At 36.2% G+C, this 26704-nt stretch overlaps 2 protein-coding genes and 1 long non-coding RNA gene across 3 annotated transcripts in view; 2 read left to right on the plus strand and 1 right to left on the minus strand.

Annotated features, from left to right (window-relative positions):
- Nucleotides 1–5943: 5943 nt before the first annotated feature.
- On the minus strand, nucleotides 5944–8863 carry LOC134815550 (ruvB-like 1). Its single transcript, XM_063824090.1, has 4 exons — nucleotides 8700–8863; nucleotides 8075–8248; nucleotides 7532–7729; nucleotides 5944–5991 (listed from the first exon to the last, which is right to left on the minus strand). Exons 1-4 carry the CDS (start codon nucleotides 8838–8840, stop codon nucleotides 5944–5946), a joined length of 561 nt encoding a protein of 186 aa, XP_063680160.1. The 5' UTR covers nucleotides 8841–8863.
- Nucleotides 8864–10975: 2112 nt separating this feature from the next.
- LOC134815810 (uncharacterized) overlaps nucleotides 10976–26704 on the plus strand; it is a 67124-nt gene continuing 51395 nt past the window's right edge. Inside the window, exon 1 of the long non-coding RNA XR_010160299.1 lies at nucleotides 10976–11005. This is a non-coding gene — a long non-coding RNA (uncharacterized LOC134815810). The remainder of the gene's footprint in view (nucleotides 11006–26704) is intronic.
- LOC134815808 (MAP kinase-activated protein kinase 2-like) overlaps nucleotides 20308–26704 on the plus strand; it is a 37035-nt gene continuing 30638 nt past the window's right edge. Inside the window, exons 1-5 of the mRNA XM_063824398.1 lie at nucleotides 20308–20522; nucleotides 20659–20798; nucleotides 20908–21052; nucleotides 21634–21760; nucleotides 24622–24697. Of these exons, the coding sequence (XP_063680468.1) occupies nucleotides 20313–20522; nucleotides 20659–20798; nucleotides 20908–21052; nucleotides 21634–21760; nucleotides 24622–24697 (698 nt within the window). The 5' untranslated portion in view covers nucleotides 20308–20312. The remainder of the gene's footprint in view (nucleotides 20523–20658; nucleotides 20799–20907; nucleotides 21053–21633; nucleotides 21761–24621; nucleotides 24698–26704) is intronic.

The following is a 26704-nucleotide window of genomic DNA, read 5'->3' on the forward strand; positions in this document are numbered from 1 at the left end:
ATGTCCACACTCAAAAACCATGAGATACCCACCCAAAACAGATAGCAAAGCCAACCCCCCAGCATACTCTCATGTACATCTCACAAGACCACTATGAAAAGATTCCACCTTAAGTTTATCAAGTGGACAGTGGTCCTTGTCTGTCCATTCAAAAGTATCAAATATAGGCTGCTGGGGGGGCGAAAGTGGGCGCCACCCCCTCTTCTTGAAGGCCTGCTACTTGCAATAGTGAAACAAATTTTTTTTGAGTGAAACAAATTTAAAAATTTTATCCTTTAATTTTAAACAATCATAATATAAAAATCTTATAAGCCCCTCGTTTGAAAGTTTTAAATTTTAATATTTTCACATTTCTATTTAAATTCAATTTAATGTTTAAGCCAAAACTGGCCGCCAAAGCCCGCGCCTATTCTTAAAAACACGATTTAATTTTTATGATTATACGACAAATAGAAATAATTTAATTAGAATTATCGTGGTTTTTTTAAAAAATAAATTATAATCCTTACCTAAAATCCAAAGCAGCTTTGGTAAAATTTACTTTAGATCAAAATATATCGTCATTTCTAAATATTTACAATGCACATTTTTTCATTAATTTACATACAAGCGTACTCCCACCAGCCCCTGCACGCAATGCCGTTCTTATGCCGCGCTGGCTCAAGCCCGCGCACGCCACGTATTATTTTATATACCTTTTTGCTTTCTAATAAAATATCGTGTCAATGTCTACGTCTAAATGTTCAAGCTTTGTGTAAACCGAATCCATGAGATTAGTGACAAGGATAAGGACCCAAGTGGCCTGTACGGCTTTTTCGACCCCTGTGGAACCACGACCTAGCAGTCCGCTCTACAACTATTTGAACATTTTAATAACTGTTATATAATATATAACGACATTGACAATTATTTATCATTTAATCTATAATCTAGCTGTCTTGCTGAGGGGAGGAAGTAAACGCTTTCAACAAACTAAAAGTGCTTACAACATCAAATTTAAACCATCAACACGGTTATAATGTTCATATCAAGGCCAATTTGGTTTATACCTCTATTTTTCTTGGTAATATCAAGTATACTTCACAAACTAATACTATAATGAAATACAAATAGGATAATAATAAAATAATTGAAATTTTAATAATACCGCTTTTAAGGATAAATCTTATACTCAGCAGTGTTTGAACTAGTCATCCCAGAAAATATCATGAATACTGCGCTAAAAAATAAACATATGCTTGAAAATATATCGTCACTACTAAGCCCGAAAATTGTACTTAAATATATTATGCAAATATCGAATTCCCAAATATGACCACCATAGTTTATCGATAAGGTTTTTCAGTTCATCTGGAGACATTTTGAAAGGTAATTTTTAGAAAAAGCTTTAAAAAATTCCAGAGATTGGTCATAGGAGATGGTAACAGGCAGAAACGATTGTAGAATCTTTGGAGCCACACAAAGAGAAGCTAACGCCACCAAAACTTTGAAATTACAAGAAGGAACAATAAGCTTCAATGAGTGACCATGATGATCATACTTGAACATGGTCCTGCAGATAAATTGTGCCCAATCCTAACAGTGACTTGTGAGATAGTAATAAGATTTTGAAGACAATCCTTTCTTTAACATCTAACCAGTGAAAGCTTTATCAGGTCATCATCAAGATGGTTCAAGTGTATATTTACCATGAAAGCCTTTTGCATCAGCATTCTGAAGTTAACTTGAGCTATGCCAGCAGCATCTCGCTGATAACCAAAGTACAGAACCGTTACAGTAATCTAGACATGACACTTACTAGGATACATGTTTCGAGAAAGAAAGGTTGGTCCATTATTAACAAAAGTAAACAAAAGTCCATCAGGGACTGCCAACGGAGTCGAAAACGGTAACACGGCTGCTGTTCTGGTGCTGCTAGGCATTTATTGACAAGATGTTTTAATTGTTATTGGTTTTTTGAATGATTCTATTGTTCAGTGACTAATCAAGTTCTGAAAGTGGGGTATAAAGTGCTGCTTAAGATACTTCGTCAACTCAATTCGCATATAATGAATAAGATATTAAACAATATATTTGTTCATAGTTGACACCATGCAAGTTAGTCGTCATAACTCACAATTTTTTAGTCAGTCTGTCAATTGTCAAAGTCGTTGTGTGTTTAAGGTCGCTGAGTTTAGCAGAAAGAAATTTGTTACGCGCGCGCGGCGATTAAATAATCCCGCGGACCCGTGATATTTGACAATAAAAACGCTACAGAATTATTGTTTTCGCCCCCCCGCGCGTTAACGTAGAATTTACTATTGTAAATACTGGTTAAAACAACAGGGTGTACCACTGGAAGTGTAAGTCGCTAAGTTCAATATACGAGCCGAATATATCCTAATTTTGAGTGTATCGTGAGCATGTTTTACAGTGCAATTGTTCGGGTACTGTAGTGTGTTTTGTGTGTATATTATAAATATATCAATCTGTGGAGTATTTGTGTGTGACTGTGGTAAAATCATGTTGTTAGTTGGAGTGCAGTGGTTGCATGTATGAGGAAATATAAGTGGTTATTTTAGTAACTCACATATAATCAAAACTGAGCTTATTCGTGGCAAAATTAAGCTCACACACCTATCAAGTGTATCATGCTTGAATGCAATCTTGTAAAGCAATTTTCAATGATTCTTAAAAAAACCCGTTTTGACAGAGATTAAAACTTATCTTACTTGATGATTGTCGACAGCTGTTCCCACATGTAGGATGATTGGTAAGGATTAATTGTGAGGATGGTTGTGATGTGATGAAATAATCTCTCGTCAGTGGTGACCTGTTAAATGAAATGAGTACAGTGATAAGGTTCCTCTAACTCTAAAATTTTGAATAGTTCCTAAGAGACAATGTACCTTATACAGTTGTGGCAGTAACAATTTCTATTCTTAAACAAGGGCTTAAGAGTGTTCTTTTTTGCAAAAGTCCCACACCTAGTCTTTGCTCACCTATGGTCTGTCCGGCGCAAAGTTCTTAAAATTTCTTCTAAGTATGCCTTCTTATCCCCACAAAAAAAAAAATGTTTTAAAAAGAAAAAAAAAAAAAATTCTTATACAAATTTTTTCTTTGTTTTTAAAAGAGAGGTTCCGAGTTCCGGTTGTTGCTAATGACCACCCATACAGGATATTCCAAATCCCTCAAATGTGATTCGAATAAAGTATGGTATAAATCCTTATAATACTGTTTTAGGGCCAATGTGTCGATTCTGCATAACTTACCCTACTTCACATTTTAGTTTTGAGTTAAGAGTGACCGTGTGTGAGTTTTTTCCCCATATGTTGATTCATCGCTAATGGACACCTAGAAATTTGAGCTTTCCTTGGACTTTTTATAAATGACACCATTGTTTCCAAGTTAATATGTTCTCGTCATTTTCTACTTCCTCTTGGCACGTGACGGTCTAAAGTGGGAATAAAACAGCATTTCTTCTTATGTTAATATGTAAAATAAGTTTAGTTTCATATCCTATAAACAGATGCTAAAACTTCATTTCCCCCCTTTTTCGTACAGTCTTCTGACACATGTTTCTTCAATAAATATGTTAGTGTCATCGTCAAATAGTATAAACGTTCCTATAATTGATGAGTTTCAGGATGTCAATTTATGTAGATGATAAACAACAGGGACCTAAACAGGACCCTTGGGCACTCCTAGACAAACGGGCCAGTTTCTGAGAGTTCTTCACCTAATACTATACTGGGACATACTGGTATCTATTCCGACAGTAACTTGCTAATAAGGTTGTTTGCATTTTCCACGGATCCCATAATTTTCCTAACCTTATGCATGTAACTTTTCATGTGAGTTTTGTATTAAAAGCTTTGCTAAGATCAAAAAATCTGATATTATCGCAACAGTAGCGTGAGATTTTTTTCTTGAACGTGATTCTATTGGTTAACTGAGTAATTAAAGCATAACTAGACGAATGATTTTTAACGGAATCCGTACGAGGTTTTCAAACAAGGAATTTCTGTGAATGAAAGAAGCTATATAATCTGTTGAAATATACATTTTATCAAATATTTTACCAAAGAATGCAAGTGTCGACCCTGTTCTTGGGGTTAAATTAAATAACAAATAATACTCAACTTATTATAAATACAAATTAATGAATAAAGAGGTTTATACAAAAAAATGGTGTTTCAAATGTAACCTTGTTTTACTCTATGTAAACTCACCCCTCACATAGTGAATGAGTGAATTAAAAAGGTGATTGTGTATGACTCCAGTGTACTCACAAACACAATCACTAGCTCTAACTAATACACAAATCAATACTAAACTAAATAATGTCTTTTTAATACTATTAGATTAAACAACTATTAAAATTTAAAATACTACTCTATGATGATGTTCTTCTTTACTATAATGAGGGGACTTCTGAAATGATGAGGACTTCAACTAAACTGGAACTGATAACTATAAAGAAAAAACACTGGGGTAAAACTACCGTGAGTAAAGTGAAAGGTAATCCTCGTGAAACTATAAAAATGAAGTGAAAGAGGAAGCGGGAACATCCTAGACAAAACTACTAAACATAACTATAAACCTACATACTCACACTTTCCACGGCACGAACACAGATAGAATCTGTCCGACAGTAATCTGTGGGAATCTAAACAAAACAACGTCACTTCCCTCTCCCTTCTGCTACTCATAGAGTCGGGAGTCGAACCAAATAAACGTCACTCCTCTCCCTTCTGCTTCGCTAGAGTCTGAGTCCAACGAAACAAGGACCCTCCTCTCTCTACTGTTACATCAACTAGAGTCTTGAGTCGAGAGCCTTGTCTGCCTTCAGGAGTCCCTTTACCCAACACAGTATATACATCACTGGAACTAACCCAATGCTAAAGTGAGATAGCAGGGTTAGTAATATGAAGTACAAAAACAACTACCAAATAGAATTAAGATTCTAAACATTTCCCCCTACTTTAAAAAAGAAAAATTACTTACTAATAATTTAAAAAAACTCATGACTTTTTACAATCTTAAAGTCATAGCTCCTATACTTTCCTTCTTGTTAAAAAATAGATATCCACTATCCCAGTTAAAATTAGGAGATAAACTCTAAAAAATGTTAAGTAAAAATATCTAGTACCGCGGCATACGCTGCACAAAAACCGTGTCGTGTGCGCTAAAAAATACATTCTATTGAAGTTTTGAGAAAATTGCGCGGCTCAATCCGAAATATTTTTTCTAATTTCATAATAACGTGTCATGTCCACTGTCATAAAGCGTAACTAAAGAAAGCAGTGTAACGATTATATCCATATTCGGCGAGTTCACGGTGGTACAAGTGGATTAAATCTCTGTTAACGCGGGAAAAACATCCGCTGTAAAACATGGCTCGTGGCTAAAAAGAATGACTGCCTTCCTTTCCACGCTGAGCGTGAGATCTGAGAGATATAATTACTTGTACAAAACGTCCGATAGAATTAATACAGTCTAACTATTAGCTAATATAACTTTCAAAGATTCTTAATACGAAAATCTCTTTTTCTATAACGGAATTGAAACATCGTTTCTAAGACTGACATGTTGCACAAAAAAATAAAACCCGTCCATCACTTTAAACAAGGTGTGTATCTTAGAGATTTCTGTATTGAGTTATCGTAATGACAGAAAACTGCGTACTAAAACTAAATATTAGGGAGCCTATTCAAGCTTTAAAAACACAACCTCTAAGAGTCAATAATTAGTCACTAACAATCATTTGACACACACCACTGTACTTAAACATTCTAAAAAAACGAACAATACTGTCGTTTAAAAAACAGTTCAAAACTGAGTCCCTAAAGTCACGGGAATCAGTGAAGAAAAAAAAACCCCAAAAAGATGAAATAGCAATGTTTGATCGAAACGACAGCATTCTATAAAACCAAAAACACACAAAGCTGAGCAACCTGCTCCCTAGCTCATCCCAACAGAAAATACCCAAACTCCCCTGTTAACAACTTCCTACGAGAATATGCAAGTTTAAAAGTAATTATCAGGTAAATACTTTCAATTCTTTTGAGAAGAAAGGATTCGTCTTTCTGAAAGAAAGTTTGAACCTGAAATGTTAGACTTTTTAGGAAGTAGGAATCTGAAATATTCTGTTAGCGGTAATTTTATTACACATGTCACGTAACACAATGTACTTTAAATGTTACTATTTGGAATTCCTTATTATCTCATACAACACCATTTTATAGAAAATTTAGCAAATCAACTGACAAATTGTGACCCGTGTGCGCTACAACACAAAAAGAAAAGGAGCGTAAAGCTTCCTGGTACAACACAACCCAAACGTCCAGATTCGCTAACTAATCTAAGTTTTCTTCACCCAAAATTGTTGAAAATTTAGCAAATACACCAAAAGTTTCATACCAGAATAAGAGAAAAGAAAAGAAAGGATAGAAATGGTTCCTAAAAATGGGATCACCTACTTTTCATCCAAACATTCCCAACTTACTACTTCTCCAGTAAAAAATATGAACAACGACAAAAATTGTCCAAAATTATCCTTTTCCCGAAACTATCTGTTCGAGAACTTCTCTGAACATAAAAACACAAAATTAATGAAACGTGTAAAAAGAGTTACAAATGTTTTTCAAAGATTGTTAAATACCAACACCTCGTGCATGTTAAAAGAAGTCTCTGAAAGGTTAAAAATGTAACAATGACACCGTTACAAAGTTGGTAATTCTAACAATAACAATATATACACACACAATATAAAGTTAAATTTTATTACATATAATTACGTTTAAAAAAGTTATTGTTTAACCAAATTGACATTCAAACAACAAATAATCCAGCAAAAATATTCAATCTCTTTTCTACAACATTAAGTTCCAAACAGTTATAACTCTCTCTGACATATCACAGTATCCTGATCTATGAATTAAGCGAGCTTGGCTGAAAACTGCACCTCTCTTCGAGAGACATCCATGAACAATCTTAACCAGCTCTGCACTTGTACAGATTTATCCAACTCAACTGATACGGGTTCACCGTTTGACTCGTCCAGAGTCGACATTGTAAAAGATTTTTGTTCATTCCTGTAGGTTTCCCCGGCTCTACCTATCACCAAGGCATTATTCCAATCATCACTCTGCCTGTATCTTTCAAACCACGTGATACAGCCTCTATTGCTTACTGTGGTACTTTAGGTACGTGGTTATTGATATAGAGATACAACATAATATTGTCACAGTAATGATTGATATTATATAAATTATATATAAGTAATAAGTAATATATAAGTAATATAGTACTGATTACTGATTACTGTAGTAATATCGTCAATTATACCACGGGGGATAAGGCAGGGTAAAGGTAAACCCAGGTATTAGGTAAATAGCAAGCTATTAAATAAAGCCTTACTGAAAACATCTTAACCCAGATATCAAATCGTCTCCAGGTCCTGCAAAACCCAATAATTTTATATTACAAGTATTGGAATTGAGTATTCAATTTGTAGAACGTTTGAATTATAATCAAAAATCTAACTTACCTTGAGCTGTTTGTTTCCTTTTGCAGTCTTCATTCCAATAATAACATGCTGTACAGTTTTACCGTAGCCTCCCATAGCACTCTCAGTCTCACACGGGGTCAGCTCGGTCACCTCTCCTTCATACACCTCTTTAGTTTCCTTTATTCGCAGCCCAATTGCTCGTCTGAAGTTCTCCATAAGTACAGCTGTTTTCTTCACCTGCAAGCAATCTAATTGTGACAAACGTTGGGACACAGAATACTGTTTATTTCAAGGTTTTTTACCATTAAATACAATGTACAATGTACAATGTATTTTAACATTAAGTACAAATATGTAGATCATTACTCAGGGCTGATATACTTATTAAACTGACAACAAAATACAGAGCTAATATCTGGATACACTTTTCTCTGTTATAACTTTATAATACAAAATCTCTAGAGCTGTGAGGCCCCTTACAAAAACTAACAATGATGCGAACTTGCACTCGGCTAAGTAACATTACATTTTGTAATAATATAACAGCAGTATTAAAAAATTGTTAATGTATTTGAAGCAAACCTCAGAAGAGTAAACTTCAGAAGCAACCATAGGACAGAAAGGAACTTTTGAGCCAAGTTCTTGAGCAATAGCTAGAGCAAGGGCGGTTTTGCCAGTACCAGGGGGTCCGGCAAGTAAAATTGCTCTTCCAGCCATCTTCTTTGCTCTAATAAGCTCCACTACAATACCACATGCCTGCGGAGGGGTGGTTAATTAGAGCTATATAATGGCGGTATCACCTTGATAGGGGGGGCGGGGTGGTTAATTAGAGCTATATAATGGGGGTACCACATGCCTGCGGAGGGGTGGTTAATTAGAGCTATATAATGGCGGTATCACCTTGATAGGGGGGGGTGGTTAATTAGAGCTATATAATGGGGGTATCACTTTGATGGGGGGGGGGGTTACCCCATGCCTATATAATGGGGGTATCACCTTGATAGGGGGGGAGGGGGATCACTTGTTGATACTCCTTTTAAGCTTTTATATTAATTAAAGAAGTAACATGGAATAGTACCATGTTGCATAATGTCTTCTCTAAATAAAAATAGAACTGTACCTGGTCCCTAAATTTTGAGTCTAGTAATTACACTAGAACTAGTGTAAAAATTAAAAGTAAACTTTGAAAGAATGAAGACAAACGAACCTCTCTTGCAAGCTCTTGACCAACAAGACCTGCAGCAACCTGCAAAGCAACACCCTTATCGTCTACTCCAAGTCCTTTCACGTGAGAATGAGCGGCAATTCTCTGTGTCTTAGTTGTTGATTTTACCTCTTCGATCTTCATTTTGAAGTCTTGGCTAAATGGATTTAGTATTAGTATTCTATACTAACTTCAATGCACAAGGTTCATATGGGAGTAGCACCATCAAGTATCGGTAATATATTTGAAAAGGCACCACTTAGACAAACAGAAAGGAGAAATCTATAGTATTTTATAATTCAGTTCAACAGATTACGTATCGCCGATTATAGCATCTCTAACGTAGGACTATGATTATATAAAAACATGGTAAATTAAATAAATAAATCCTTCCCTTTAACGCACTTAAGTTACAAGATAAGTTCATCAATTCATTTAAGGACAACATTGTACATTATTTACTTGATAAACAAAACCTTGACGTAAAAAACTTTTCATGGACTGACAAGAACTTTGTTCTTTACAACTTAAACAAAATACAGGGTGTCCCAAAAAACACTACCAAGTGAGAAATCCTCCTAATTTCCTCAATTTTCCTTTAATGGTACTCATGTCTTAGTATGTTTACCTAAAAAAGGTTGGGAGATTTGTTTGTGACTTCTGAAAACTTAAGCAAACTATTTTAAGTCCTCATTTCAAAAATGACAAAAATTGTCCGGAAAAGTCCTCAAATTATTGGCTCGTCCACCATTCGGAGCGCTGAGCCAAGAGGAAAAAAAACTTTTGTCATGAATTCGATTGCAAACTGTTCCTTTTTGTCTCATCTAACTCCCAAACACCACAGTTACTGCTAAAAGTCCCAAGAGGTGCTCACAAATGGTCATTTCCCAGCTGGCCTGAAACCCAAAAATTGACGATAGGCCGAATTTGCATAAATTATGCAATTTTTTATGCGAAAGTCGCTAATTTTCTAGCTTTAATGGTCGCATATGTTTCTTGGTAAGTGTACTGACAGATCAAGGTAGCCAAAAATTTAAAATAGTATGAAAATAGGGCAAAATTACGCAGTTAAAGGTAAAAAAAGGGTGTGGCCCGAAAATGCTCCCAAAACATGCTGGACCATATCAAAAACCTCCATTTCAGTTCTCATTGTGAAGAATACTTTCCATTGTGTCTGTATATGCCTGGTTTACAACTTGGGGCAGTCAAAACGTTTCAAAACTAGGATTCCATCATGGACGAAAACTATCACCCATTCTGGGATCACACCAAGATTTCTTAGCATATCTTTAACATCGAAAAAATGTTGCCCATCAAGTTTATATGAGACTCCCAATGGTCCTAAAAAAGTCTCCTAACCCTCTAGAAAATCGTACTAAGAGATCAAAACCAATGAGTTCAAACTGAGAAAATTAGGAGGGTTTCTTATTGGGTAGTATTTTTTGGGACACCCTGTATAACAGCTGTAAGAATCCTAAACGTTAGTGCAGTCAAATAAAAGAACTGTGATAATGTATTTAACAGTCAGTCACTGCAATTTTTTCAACTTTCAATGCCACACCTAGGCTTATCTACACTGTACACATTTTTTACGAAATTCTTTGCGCATTGCGTGATAACAAAAATACTCAGATTTCTACTCAATAAAACAAGAAATTCAATGAAACAAGAAATTCAATGATTAAATTTTAGCACATTTTTACAGAATAAAAAGATGTAAAACAATTCATAAAATATAATGTCCATTTGGTGTATGACTTTTTGTCCTTGACTGCTAGTTTGGTTTTGGAAGGACAGGTAACTAACGGGGCAAGGAATGCGCATGCCTGGAAGCTTTTGCACACACGGAAATGCTAGTTTAGTTAAGTTTTTAGAGACAAGGCTCATATTAGGACTAGAAGAAAAATTGTTAGCAGACATAGGGGTTCTGTTTATAGTTGTTACTATAGGTTGCAGTCTTGTTGTGACAAAAAGTCTACACTAAAACAGGCTTTAGTTTATATTGTGTGGTTCAAGGATATAAACATATAAGATGCAGCTTCAAGGTGGATAACATTTTTTTTTTTTAATTTGATTAATATAATTTATAGGTTATTAATTCTTTAGTGTAGATTATTTCTATTTTTGCCATAATTTTTTCGATATTGTCGAATTATAATATGATAAAATTGATATAATAAATGTTCGTAATATTTTTTATTGAGGCACATGCCACCTCATCGCAGGTTTACTACTACTGTAGTTTTTTACTACTACTATAGTCAGTTTTAAACTAATTACAACACTACAAATCTATTACGTTTATTGAGGTATGACCAAAGTAATACGAATGTAACGTTATTGGAATGGAACAAATCTCACATGTGGACTCTTCAATTCCCTTCAATTGAAATCATCAACTCAAATGAAATCATCAACTCAATTCAAATCATCAACTCAATATCATGGACGATTCAATAGAAACATTTTTTGGGAAACTATTGTCGGAATGTGATCAAAAATACTGCACTCAAATCTCATGTCAAGTTTCTCGAGCGGAAAGTGACCATCTTAGAAGACATTGTTCAAACTTCTCAGGCTATAGCAGAGTTTTCAAGAAAACAACAATTTTATTTAGTATCAATTAAAGCAGACAAGAATATATTTCATATATATAACTAGCACGAAGTAAAGTAATGTCTACAAAGTATCATCACACTACATGGAAAAATAACTATTTCTCCATCAAATTTAAAGGTAATAATTTATCAAATATTTATCAAATATAAAAAAAATAATTTATCAAATATTAATCATGAATAAAAACAACATTACAAAATTTAATTTATTCATACTTCCCAGTGGAGTAAAGATTTATAAAACGTTTCTTTGCTACATAAGGATGGAACCACAGATAATCATTGTGTTTTTCCTTATTACTGATATAACTGGTATAACTTATGTCCTCACTCAAAAACCATGAGATACCTCTCCAAAACAGATAGCAAAGCCAACCCCCAGCATACTCTCAGGTACATCTCACAAGACCACTATGAAAGTAAAGAATATTCAAACAATATACACATAATATAGCAATGGCCAATTGGCTGACTATAAGGTCATGGCCTGAACAAACAATTTTTTTAAAATAGTCAAGTGATGCTAAAGCAGAGCACAAATGTGTAATAAGTTAATAGATTAAAAAACTGATTCATGTGATGCATTCGCAGAGCACAGATAAAAATACTGATTCAATGATTAAAATTATAGCTGTGAGTGTCAATAAATTACTGTGTCGTAAAAAAGACCACTATGAAAGATTCCACCTTAAGTTTATCAAGTGGTCCTTGTCTGTCCATTCAAAAGCATCAAATATAGGCTGCTGGGGCGAAAATGGGCGCCACCCCCTCTTCTTTGAAGCCTGCAAACTTGCAATAGATTTCTATAGTCGTCTTGAAAGCACTGAAAATGAACTCCTCTCCGCTGCATTTCACGAGCAGATTATGCTGGGCCTTCCTTGGTACACCAACATCTCTAATCTTCTCACCAAATATATCTTCCCCCACTCATCCTCTTCAAAATCCAAGCTCTCTACCCAAATCAGTCACAACATGAGGGAAGAATTTGTGGATACCTGGAAATCTGCCAAGGCATCCTCACCTAAATTAGAATTCTACAATCAAATTAAACATGATTTTGAACCAGAAACATACTTAGGAGTGGTTAAGATCCCCGATGCTCGGAAAAGCTTAACAAGGTTTCGTATTAGCTGCCACAATCTTTACATTGAGAGGGGCCGTTACGAAACCCCCCTAGTACCAAGAGAACATCGATGGTGCACTTTTTGCTTTTTCAGCAAGGGGCTTAAGCCTATTGAGGACGAAATTCATGTTCTAACTGACTGTTTACTCTACTCCTCAGTTAGAGAAAAATTTAACTTCCATCCCAAAAATATTACTGACCTAGCCGGTTTGCTATCCGATAAAACACTAGACCCTACAAAATTTACTGCCACAGCAAGAGCAATCCATTCAATTCTCTCTGTGAACGAAAATTTTACAGCCTACTATAAGAGCCCAGATTTCCCCTCAAATACTGGCCAATGCATAATGCTATAGGACCTCAAAAATAGTATTATAAAACATTTCTATTTTATCCCTACACATTTGTAAATAACTAGAATTGTGTAACCTTAAATTATTTCAGAATTATAACTATTGTGAATTCAATAAAATAATTATCACTTTTGTATCCTTGTATCCTTGTATCCTTGTATCCTTGTATCCTAGTACCTTCAATTCTTGTTAAAACTTCTTTTTGATACATGTTTCGTATCCCGCCTTCGGCGACGCGCGCTTCGCGCGCGAAAAGTGGCATGCAACGTATGTCAAACTTCTTTCGAAACATTCAAAAAATGAAAGTCATTTACAATACGAACTTTAGATCAGATATCTTAGGGGACTTGGAATAGCAAAAGATTGTCCTTTTGTTAAAAGAAGTAATAAAAACTATGTCTAGAGTTAGCTTTGTTCAATATTAACAGTATCAAAAATATGCCTTTTGAATTTATTTGAAATTTTCAATAACAAATAAAGTTGTAGTTAATAATTTATTAATTTTGGTGGTAGGATATTTATATTTTTCCATATAGTGATTTAATATTTTGTAGACATGTATGATGATGTTATGTCATAATTTTTACTTACTTACTTACTTATTAATATAATCAATATCAGATAAAATTACCGAATAAATTATAAAATATTAAAATATTAATTAATTCGTTATAATATAGATACTAAAGCCCTTTTACCGCCGTGAGGCGTGCACGCACTACTGCAAGCGCAAAGGCTCTGGATAGAGCAATATAAACGTTGACCGCGCCGCGCCAATGTAAAAAATGTTCACGCCGCGCATTTTTGTTAACGGGTATACTCTTGTAGCGCGATGCGCTACAGTGCCGCACCGAGCTGCCATGAATTGACATCTGCATCGTCAATTAAGGTATACTCGTAATAATTTATTTCAATATACTCAAATATAAAATAGTTGCTTTAAATATTAATTGACGATGTCAATTCATCACAGCTCGGCTAGGCCCAGTAGTGCATTTCGCCGATCTTGCATAATTGAGTGCACGGCGCAGCCCAGTAATATTTATAATTTTAAAAATTAAACGTCGACGAGTCCAACCCGGCGCGCGTTTTGGTAGATTATTAAGTAAATATAAACATTTTCTTAGACAATGAAGAAATTTGCCCTGTTTCACTAAATTAAACCACTTGCCATAATAAAATATTAACAACGCAAACAAAATAAAGTTACACAAATAATTGTATACAATCGCACAAACAAAAATTTTTCAAGTTTAATTTTAGTTTATAACTAATTCGTGGTTTATATAAAGTTTTTATTTTATTTATGATCAAAGAAATGTAAAACATGAAATAACACTTATTATTTTATTGAAAAACTTATTGTATTGTTTCATTGATCACTACTTTTCTGTGATGTATCATGGTTTCTGCTTGTACTTAGAACAGAAAGAAGGGAATCGTCTTTAAACCTCCCCTGATTTATTTGTTATTGATATTGTTTGATTGTTCCGTAAAAATAAATATTTGTCTTATTGTCTTATTTAAATTATTTTGGGGAATATCTTGACTTGATATAACGACAACGTTGTAATGACACAAGTGACTGATCAACCACCTTATTTGATAGTGTTTTTGAAAATAAAGTATTTATGTTTTTAACTTATGGTGTAAATATTTTTAGGGATTTTATTTTTCTATTTCTGATCTATCATGCTATTTGTTCCTAAAGTGCTCTTTGTAGCCTATAATATTTGATTTTATCATACAGAGGTACCAGAACCCTTCCACCCACGGAAATAGGTGATTTGGACCTTAACCTGATCAACACTCTTAAACCCTAAAAGGTCATGGAGTGCTTGTTGGATGGGGGTCTAAACTGCTTTTTGTTGTGATGTGATTTAGTGGATTTTACATATTATATTTATTACAAAGGGTTTTATTTTTACCTCAGTTTTTAAATTTGTACCATTTTTACAGAATTTTTATAATTATAATTATTTTTATATAGGGTCATTACTATATTATGTGTATATTGTTTGAATATTTTATTTTTATCATCATTATCATAATCATCTATTCATCTGGAGCGATTGCTAAACACGTCATGGACAGTTCAATTGTCTGAGAGGAACCAAATTGATTAAATATCAAATTGATTTATTGTAAACTTGTTTAATCTGTAATAAATGGCATAAAATTGAAATTTTTGTTTAACTGAAATTTTTGTTTAACTGATTACTGTCAACAAGATGTAAATCAGATCGAGCGCAAAAATTAGATCGAACCGGTTTGATCTAAAAATTAGATCGAACGCTGGCGCAAGATACATATACAAATACATTGAAAGCCGCTCCGCGCATTCAATCTAATTTTTAGATCAAACCGAAGTCTTTCAACAACACAGCATCATCACTTTCATAGTAGTCCCCGGCTTATAACGGGTTCATAGCGGTATTAAACATATTTTTCTGGGCCCAAACATTGCTCCTACTATGCTATTACTGGTCTCTTGACTAACTCCCAATCATCTGTCCATATGGTATTGTTTCTGGACAAATAGATGGTATACGATGCCCTCAGGCTGATCTCAGCGATCTTCATGCAAGCCTTCTTCTTCTCATATTAAAATGAAAATTCGATATAATCTTACTATATATAAAGCGAGACGATATGGTTCCGTGCCATTTTACTGCCACCATGGCATCAACTTTAACGCAACTTTCCGCAAAAACCGTAAAAGATATAAAACTCAAACTTTTTTGACTGGGTCAAATGCTTTAATGGCCAAATCTGCATGAAAAAATAAAAAAATAGGCCAAAGAATAAGAATTTTAGTGCCCAAAATTTGGACTTCCAAGTGGTGTCAAAAACGCGAATTAAATAGTTAATAATTATTTTAGTCTCTCGAGTCTTGACACCACTTTAGGGTTAGACTGGTTCCTGCTAGTTATCTGAATGCATACACTTATTCATTCGAATACTATTTATACCAGACTTTCAGCCACTAATTTTTGTAGCAGCAGTCCTTCCAACCAGGCTACCTCAAATGAACGAGAATATCATGACCTTCAATCGGCTTGTTGGAGAAATGTTGAGTGCCAACTTTAACCAGAGTGTGTGGCACCTTGGAGTTGGACACTTTTTAGATAGCAAGGGACTCCTTGCCACCAACCTGACCAGAGGTGGTGATGATATTCACTTAGGAGTTTATGGTATTACCAAATTTGTGAGGTGTGTGAAGCATTGGGTGTATGTGAGAGAGAGGCAAGAACGGACAAGACATGGAAAACACAACCAGTCAGTGGGGTCTAACAACCCCACTTAGTAAAAATGATTATGAAAATTATTAAAGATGTGTGTGAGCCATGCAGTAGATCTATTAATATCGGACAACCTTTACTAGAGTGTGAAAACTGTAATAATGCCATTCATACTAAGTGTTTCAAATCAGCTAAATATTCATGCAAAAATGGACAATGGATGTGCTGCGAGTGTGCCAGTTCTGCAGAAGAACGGTACTGCCCATTTCCATCTGATGAGGAATCTATTGATTCTGATAGATTCTATGATAATAGAAACCAGGAGGATGCCTTAATTGCATCATATGCCCATGTACTTGAAAGTTGCCGTCGCTACTCTAAACTCGAGTTCTTAAATGCAATCAAGCAGCTCAATTCCTCAAAAAAATCTATGTTATCAACTTTATTCTACAATATAGATGGAAACGCATCTAACTTTGATAGCTTCCTAATTGAACTCAAAAGTATAGAGCACTCGTTTGATATGATTGGTCTTGCTGAAACCAATACTGATCCTGCACAGCAGGGTCTGTACCAAATTCCAGCATACACAGGATTCTATCAAGAAACATTGGCAGGTAAGAAAAAAGGCACAGGTGTTGCACTCTATGTATCTGACCATTTAAACACTGTGGTCTTAGAAAATGTATCACACTGTACTACAAATATTGAGAGTCTCTTTGTTGAAACCACAGATAGCGCAGGCTGCAAAATTGTTCATGGAGTCATCTACCGACCCCCTAATGGCTGCTTTGATAGCTTTTGTGAAACCCTTGAATTACTTGCAAAGCAGCTAAATGGGAAAACTGTCAATTTGTTGGGAGACTTTAACTCAAACATACTTAATATATCTACCAGTTCCCAGCTCTTAGAGGATACTTTATACAGAAATGGCTTTTACCCGACTATCTCCATTGCAACACATTTTCGTCAAAACTGTAAAAGTTCCTGCATCGATAACATTTTAACAAATAAAATTGAGAATATAGTCTTATCAGGTGTTATTGAAGAATGGCTTGGTGAGCATGCCCCTATATTTACCTTCACTTCAGTAGAGACCCCTTGCAATACAGAGCCTCAGAAACATGTCCGCTATTATGATTACTCAAGTTCCAAATTAAAAAGCTTTGTATCTGAACTTGAGGTGAGGGTAAACCAGCTCACTCCTTCAACAAAATTTGATGAGTTCACGGCATGTTTTGACCAGACACTTGACAAACACTGCAAACTGGAGGTACCAAAAGTGACAAAAAGAACTCCCAAACTTAACCCATGGATTACAGACAGTATCATCCAGTCTGTAGAAAGAAAGCATGAACTGCGTAAGGAGTGGTCTGACACCGTTACTAATAAGAACCCTGGTGGTAATTTCTTGCTCTACCAAGTATTTAGTGATTATCGTAGGATGCTCAAAGCTATCATTAAAGCTGCCAAACGTTGGCATTACTGTAACGAAATCGTAAACAACTGTGAAAACAGCAAGAAAACCTGGCAAATTATTAACGAACTCAGGGGCAAAAAGAAGAGGCAAACCAAGCCCCCATTTATCATTGATAACCAAAGAATAGTTGATAGAAGAGCAATTGCTAATGGATTCAATGCTTGGTTTGTCTCTATTGCACCAAAGCTGAATGAGACACTGCATAATCTATCTGATGGCCTGCCTATATTACCCATGAAAACTTTCTATGACTTCCTGAACCCAAGAAATGAAAAAAATATTAGGCTAGAAGATTGCTCCTCGAACGAAATATTGAAAATCATAAGCGAGTTCGAAAATGGTAAAGCCAGTGACATTCCCATAAGTGTAGTAAAAAAGTCATCTCATGTAATTGCACCTGTATTATCGAATTACTTTAATATCCTTATGACCAAAGGTATATTTCCTGATGTCCTGAAAACTGGTAAAATAACACCTGTATATAAGAAAGGTAACCCAGAAGAAATTGAGAACTACCGTCCTATCTCCACACTGTCCGTCTTCGGTAAGATCTTTGAAAAGCTCATATATTCTAGAATATACGGATTTGTTAGCTCCCAGGGAGTTATATCGAAGACGCAGTTTGGATTTAGGAAATCTCACTCTACATCTCATGCAGTCAATTACTCTGTAAATTTGATTACGAAATCTCTTAAACTTAAGAATCATGTTTTAGGAATATTCATTGACCTAAGCAAAGCTTTTGACACTATCGACCATTCAACACTTCTTATAAAACTAGAGGGATGTGGAGTGAGAGGAGTTGCAAATAACCTCATTAAAAGCTACTTGACAAACAGGCAACAATACACCGAAGTTGTAGGAGAAAAATCAGATACCCTATCTATTCAATTTGGTGTCCCACAGGGTTCAATTCTTGGACCTCTCCTATTTCTTCTTTATATGAACGACATCACAAACAGTTCTAAACTAGGATCATTTGTTACCTTTGCTGATGATACCAATATATTTGTTGTCGGAAAAACAAAACGTGAGGCATATGAACGAGGAAATGAGCTTTTGTCATCATTAAAGTCTTATATGAGAGCGAATAAGTTACATATAAACATGTCTAAGTGCTGCTACATACACTTCAAACCCACCATGGCAGGTTCTAAGTGAGAGACTTTATCACACCCTGAAGTTGTATTAACTATAGGCAACTTTCCAATCAAAAAGGTTTCATCCGCAAAATTTCTGGGTGTTATAATTGACGAGAACCTATCATGGGAAGATCACATCAAAGCACTTAAGCGAACTCTAAATCATTCCACATCCACTTTATGTAGACTTCGCTGCTCCCTTCCAGAATTTCTACACCAACAATTATATTATACCCTGTTCGAATCACATCTTTCCTACTGTATATCTGTATGGGGTGGGGCAGCGAAACAACGTATAAGCTCATTATTTACTGCTCAGAAGTACTGTCTCAGAGTACTATTTGGCGACAGGCTGGCGTACCTTGATAAGTTTAAGACTTGTGCACGTACTAGGCCTATAGGACACCAGAAACTTGACCAAAAATTTTTCATAAAAGAGCACACCAAACCGATATTTAAGCATAATAATATTCTAGCTATACAAAATCTCTATACATACCACAGTTACCTCGAGCTCTACAAGATAATGAAATTCCGTGCTCCAATATCCTTACATGAAGGTTACACGTGTTCCTCGAGGAAACCCTGCCTTCTAATCTGTCAGGCAGACCCACCTGACAATCACAACACTAGATCAACCAAAATTTTTAACATTATAACCCCAAAATTCAGAATGACTGACTTTACTACTAGTGTAATGTGCTTGCGAGGTAAGCTAAAACGTGCGCTATTAACGAATCAACATAATCACGCCCTGCTTGATTGGACTGTCAAAGATTTTGACTGCGCAAATCTTATTTCCCAAACATTATAACTGGCTGGTCACACACATCTCAATTAAAATTACCCTAGGCTACTGTTTTCCAAGTCTTGTCCTGTGAGTAAAGTATGTGTGAGAAAGTTTTAATAAAATTATTGTATATTTACTTTTGAATTTTAAAAATCTAATTTGAGAATGAAGTTTAAAGAAATTTTAATTAGCACTGTATAGTTTAAGATATTTATAGCTTATTATAACCATTGATACAAAGGCCATAATCTTTCGCCAGCTCTCCAATATCCACCTTGAAAGCTTGAAGCTGCATTTTATATCCTTGAACTACACAATATAAACCAAAGAATGTTTTAGTGTAGACTTTTTGTCACAACAAGACTGCAACCTATAATAACAACTATTATAAACAGAACCCCTAATGTCTGCTTACAATTTTTCTTCTAGTCCTAATCTGAGCCTTGTCTCTATAAACTTAACTGAACTAGCGTTTCGGTGTGTGCAAAAGCTTCCAGGCACGCGCATTCCTTGCCCCGTTAGTTACCTGTCCTTCCATTGCTACTGTACAGGTTTTGATTAAAAACTTGTACTATTTTTTCTCTTTTACTAATGCATGTAAAGATATCCTAACTAGATGTTAGATCTTTTAACAGAGTTAATTAGGTCTCAATCGTGTTTAGTGGTGTATCATGAATTGATTCTGTTATACTTATATTCTATAATATTTTCTTTGCTTAGGCACAGTTATCATTGGGGGGATTTTGATTGAAAACCATATTTCACCATGGCATGATCGACTAATTACAATTCTGAACTGAATGTATATTTCTTTAATGATAACTGATTGTTAAAAATTGAACACAATTTATTTTTCTAGGTAGAACACATGCCGTTTCACATATTCAAGAAAGAGGGGAATGGGCAACAGCCGCCCCCACCACAACCACCTACAACCCTTAACTTAGGGACAATAAAATTCAAAACCACTAATATTACCAATGATTACACCATATCCTCCCGTACTCTTGGTGTTGGAATTAATGGCAAGGTCGTTGAGTGCTTCAACAAGAAAACTAATCAGAAATATGCTTTAAAAGTGAGTTTCTTGCATATTTTTAAACTTTATGGCAATTATGAAACCGTTTTTACTGAAAAGCTATTTAATTACCACTCGTCTCTCGGACGAATATATTTTCTTGTGTTTTAAACCTTCTAATAACCCATTATACCAGGCTCTGAGGAAGAGTGCGAAGGCGTACAGAGAGTGTGCCCTGCATTGGATGGTACGATCCCATCAAAATATAGTCAATGTGGTTGATGTCTACGAGAACACATTCTCTGGCACCAAATGCTACCTTATGGTTATGGAATGGTAAGTTAAAATGTTTCATAAAATATCTAAACTTGTAGTAAACTTCTGTCCTGTAAACAATTTACACGAGTTAGTTTATATTTTACTTAACCTATGCAACTTCACTCAGTATGGAGGGCAGAGAGTTATTCGAAAGAATTCAATCTAAAGGTGATGATGCTTTTACTGAGAAAGAAGCAAGCATAATAACCAGGCAAATATGCGAGGCTCTGTCTTGCTTGCATTCAAAGAATGTCGCACATAGGGATATAAAGGTAAATTTATCATAACATTATGATTCTACAATTTTACCATTTCAAAGTTAACTTATCTGTGCAACAATTTTCATAGTTTTTAAAAACTCCTGGTACTTCTATGAACCAAGGTCAGATTTCTTTATCAATCAAATTAATTTAAACCACTAAAGTTTCTCGACTTTAAATCATGACGCCGCTAGCTCTGGTGTTACTTATTTTAGACAATGATAGTTGTGTTTGACCAGAAGATGATATAATGATAAAACAGACACCGGCCAACACAGGAGTTTACACGTTATATAATACGTGTATAATAATAACAGTGAAACAAGCACGTCACGACCCAAACAAATGAATGTCGCCGACTTTCTAAATGTTCATGTTGACATGGGTGGCATTGTGTGATACAACTATCTGTCTGAAGAGAGAGAGAGAGATTACATCACACCGGTCTGGCTTGGAATTTATCACAGGCCGTCTCGAATGGTTTTTTAGTGGACTTTTAAGGAGAATCATTTACATTTTACAAGGCTTTCAACCATAAAATAATGTGACGAGATTGTTGAGCTAAAAATTAAATAGTTTCTTTCTCTTTGCAGCCTGAGAACCTGTTATTCAAGAACCATGACGCGAATGCAACGTTAAAACTAACAGACTTTGGGTTTGCTAGTGAGGTTGTGAGCGGTTTGAAACTGAAGACTCCCTGTTTTACACCCTACTACGCAGGTAATAGTTAATTAATTAATTAATTTAACCGAACCTATTAAATTCAGCAGTGCAGATTCATAAAATCTTTTCTGTGATCTTTCGATTTTTCATTTTAATTTTAGAACAAATTTAAAGAAGTCAATGCAAATAGTTTCATCATAATGTGTTTAACATATCACCATAATTTTAGTTTTATTCTCACAACTTCACTACTTGAATTTCAATGAATCCATATCAAAATTTAACATAACATCATCAAAAGTCCATTATTTCGCATATTTAATTTCGCAATATTTTACAAAAAAAGAAAGCTCAAAAAAACCCGGTTGTCCGATCATGTTCAAACCTCGACGAGAGTGCAGCAGGCAACACGTGAACCAGCATTTCCTGTTGCCTTGCTCCCCTCGTCCCCTCCCTTACCCTCATCATCTGTCCCGTCATGTAGTACTACTGATCGTCCCACTATGGACTGTTCCCCGTCCAGAGTGAAGCGCATAGAGTTGACCAGGTACCTTGCGTAGAACATGTAGGCAGGGCGTGGTGGAGGTGGCGGGGGAACGTAATAGACATCTTCTGGTACTGGTATAGGTTGAACGGCAATTTCTGGTTCTGGTATTGGTTGAACGGCAATTTCTGGTTCTGGTATTGGTTGAACGGCAATTTCTGGCTCTGGTATAGGTTGAACGGTAATTTCTGGTACTGGTTGAACGGCAATTTCTGGTACTGGTTGAATGGCAATTTCTGGCGAAGGTACACCATCAATGATGGGTTTGTTCTTCTTTTTTTTTCCTTTGCCTTTTTTTCCTCCTTTATCTTTCTTTGCTTTTCCGCCCTTGCTCTTCTTACTCTTCTTCTGTTTCCTTCTCTTCTCTAATAAGAGCGGCTCAATATGAATGGTAGCATGGTTAGTACCTCCACTGCTCCTCACCACAAACTTAGACTGCCAGTTGACCCTACCTTTAGCATCAGCCTTGACATTACCAAAGTCCCCCACATGGCGGCTCTCGTCAAAAGACAGAGGACTGCCGTGTTCCTTGTCAGTTGGGTTGTAATGGCCGGATGTAGACCCACAGTCGTACCCCTGCACACTGTCCTTGTGTATGTGTAGGCCGTGGTTCCCCTCTTTAATTACCGTACTCTCCAGTCTCACCTCCATCTGTTGACTTGTGCCATCCGACCAGAACTCCACGTCTCCGATCTCTGTTCCGTTGTTGTGGAGTCTCATGGTGCAGCGCGCTATTCTTATCACTGGCGCTTTAGCCAAGTCGAAATGATGCAGCGAGGATAAAGCGGTCTCCAGGGCTGCTGCAAACAGCAACCACTGTGCAAACACAGGACACACTAACATGTTGGAAATAGAAGTGGTGTAGGACGAGGTGGTTCTGGTGGTTAGCATATTGGGTGTACTTTAGACGGGTGAATAGAGTCTCATGGGACATATTCTCTCAGTGGTATTATTTGTATAGATAACAAAGTGACTGCTTGTAGTGGCTTTGTTTGCTGCATGAGGAGGTGTCATATTAGAGTACTAACTACTACTTGATGTATATTATTGTTAACCAATAACTACACCTAATTTTGATGAAGACCCCCCCCCCCGGCCCCCTTAACCAATAACTACACCGTGTTTTATTGAAGGATAGTAAAGGAATCGTATTAAGACATACAGGATATATTATGATTATAGCAAAGCCCTGGGATATAAGATTATCATAAAGGCAATTTAACAATTCCATCCTGTACTGCTACTACATGGTTCCCTTTTCATACTTCAACCTATCCAATAAATGAATATAACCCTATCAGAGCTATAAATAGCATCGAGCCACAATATGTTTAGGTTACATCATGCACCATCATTTTAGAAAATAAATATTATTGATTTCTCCAGAGCGGTAATGTTGGTCTGACAACATTACTGCTCTCAGCTCTCTTTGAGGCAGACATCTCAATCTTTAAATACTAATAGCTAGGAGTCTTAGAACCCTCAATCTCTAAGTAGGCGGACATCTCAAACTTTAAATACTAATAGCTAGGAGTCTTAGAACCCTCAATCTCTAAGTAGGCAGACATCTCAAACTCGGACCTTTACCGATAGTTGAAATTCGACATCTAGCGTCATCTAGCGTGAAATGACGTCATCTAGCGTCATCTAGCGTGAAATGACGTCATCTAGCGTCATCTAGCGTGAAATGACGCCTGATGACGCTAGATAGCGCTAATTATCTCTCTAAATAGGTAGACGTCTAAATCTCCAGCTCTAAGTAGCAAACTTCTACATTTATTTAATATTACACCGTCACTGTACCCTGCTATATTAACCCTGCTATATTAACTGTTGTTATTCTCAGCTCCTGTTAGGGTGTTGTTAGGGTGCAGTTGTTAGGGTGTTGTTAGGGTACTCCGTCACTGTACCCTGCTATATTAACCCTGCTATATTAACTGTTGTTATTCTCAGCTCCTGTTAGGGTGTTGTTAGGGTGTTGTTAGGGTGTTGTTAGGGTGTTGTTAGGGTACTCCGTCACTGTACCCTGCTATATTAACTGTTGTTATTCTCAGCTCCTGTTAGGGTGTTGTTAGGGTGTTGTTAGGGTGTTGTTAGGGTGTTGTTAGGGTGTTGTTAGGGTACTCCGTCACTGTACCCTGCTATATTAACTGTTGTTATTCTCAGCTCCTGATAGGGTGTTGTTAGGGTGTTGTTAGGGTGTTGTTAGGGTACTCCGTCACTGTACCCTGCTATATTAACTGTTGTTATTCTCAGCTCCTGATAGGGTGTTGTTAGGGTGTTGTTAGGGTGTTGTTAGGGTACTCCGTCACTGTTCCCTGCTATATTAACCCTGCTATATTAACCCTGCTATATTAACAGTTGTTATTCTCAGCTCCTGAAGTACTGGGACCGGAGAAGTACGACATGTCATGTGACATGTGGTCTCTGGGCGTTATTATCTATATATTGTGAGTATATTATTTTACTTTTATCATTATCTATATATTGTGAGTATATTATTTTACTTTTATCATTATCTATATATTGTGAGTATATTATTTTACTTTTATTATTATTTATATTTCATGTATAATGTATATGCTGTGAGTTCGAAAAAGCGAATACTATTACTATTAATATAATGTATATTATAATTATGAGAATTGAAAATTGAGTGTTGAGTAGGTAATCTATTCGGCTTTAAAAAAACATCCGCGGTTAATCGGGGTTGGCAGTAAATCAAGGTTTCTTTTGATTACATTATGATACATCCTAAGCCCTATTTGAAGGAAAGGAGATAGCCGCGGTAAATCGGGGTTGACTGTATCTCGGCTCACGGCTGTTATCCTGCAACGTGTGTAATACTGTGTAATGTGTGTATTTACACTTACAGGCCGTCAAATAAAAGAGCTCAGTTAGAATGTGATGACAGCACATACTTCCTTACTCCTTTAAACACGTTATTGTATTATACTCACTATTTATAATAACATAAACCCGCCACGCAAAGGGTTTATATAACAGATCATCCCGCGCTAGCGGGATGATCTGATAAACACATACGAGTGCGCGCAGTGCACGAGTTTTGTGTTAATATGTAATCCCGAAGCGCCAGCTGAGGGATTACATTTATTTAGCCCTGAGCGTGAAGTGTTTATGGATTATAATTATCTCCGGCGATTTCGACAAGGGATTTATACTTTAGAAGAGAGTGATAAAATAGTTTTTATTTCAATCTGAATGTCAAACCGATCTGTCATAGTGGAGCAATAGCTTGAACGTTAGCAGGAACAAGAGCTGAAAGGAGAGCAAGCAAAACAATACTATTTTTAGGGCACGGACAAGGGTAGCTGGCTAGTCGCCAACTTCTCACGCCACGCGTTGGAGAAATTCCAAGAATTAGCTGCTTTGGCAACGTTCCCAGGAATTTGCGTGTAAAAGAAGTGGACGGTTACGATGTTTCATATCACGTGGTGCGCTTTCGTGTCACGTGGTATAGACTCGGCGTATGCTATTGGTGGCACGTGGTACGCACGTGACGCGCCCACGTGATCGCGCGTCTAACTGTTCTACTATTATCGAGTTCTAATCAGCAGTATCATTGATTATTGTAAGTCGGAGAATTGAATGATAAACATCAGTTACGACTAAAAAGCGGGCCGGGTTTATACAAATTTCCGGGGCGGGATGATATCACCTTGAGATGTTTATCTAACAGCGGGCCGGGCTGAGTGATAATATGATCCCGCGTCGAAATCCCGGAGATATTTATATTTTATATTACATATAATTATACTTACATCCTAAATTGTAAGCGATTATTTCGCTTTTGTGTGAGTATCAGATTGCAGACAGTATTACATCCCACCTGATAACATTACGATGTGTCACCGGACATATATATCATGTTGCATGATCTAACACAAACATTAGCACAGCAGTGAGCTCACTATGACGTCACTATGACGTCACTATGATGTAACATAACAACATGCCCAAACCTGTACAGATGTAACAAATAGTAACTAGTAATCACACCGTCCTGGTCACGTACGTTGTTAGGGTGTTGTTAGGATGTTGTTAGGGTGTTGTTAGGGTGTTGTTAGGGTGTTGTTAGGGTGTAATTAGGGTGTTGTTAGGGTGTTGTGAGGGTGTTGTTAGGGTGTTGTTAGGGTGTTATTAGGATGTTGTTAGGATGTTGTTAGGGTGTTGCTAGGGTGTTGTTTGGGTGTGTGTCACACTCCACCCTCACAAACAAACACTCCCAACTTCACCACTAGAGAAGAGAAGCCTCCTCATGCAATATAATTCCCTCCGCAAAGTTATTATAATTTCGCCGCTAGGCTCGCGCTGTTAGTGAGTAATATTATTAACTGTCGGATAAACGGCATGTAAACAGCATGTAAACAGTGCAGCGTGTACGCTTGTAGGAGGTGTACGAGTGCTCTGTCAGTATAGCAGATACTATAGTCTCA

The sequence above is a fragment of the Bolinopsis microptera genome, chromosome 5 (assembly GCF_026151205.1).
Source record: "Bolinopsis microptera isolate Bmic1 chromosome 5, MBARI_Bmic_1.0, whole genome shotgun sequence".
Lineage (NCBI taxonomy): Eukaryota > Metazoa > Ctenophora > Tentaculata > Lobata > Bolinopsidae > Bolinopsis > Bolinopsis microptera.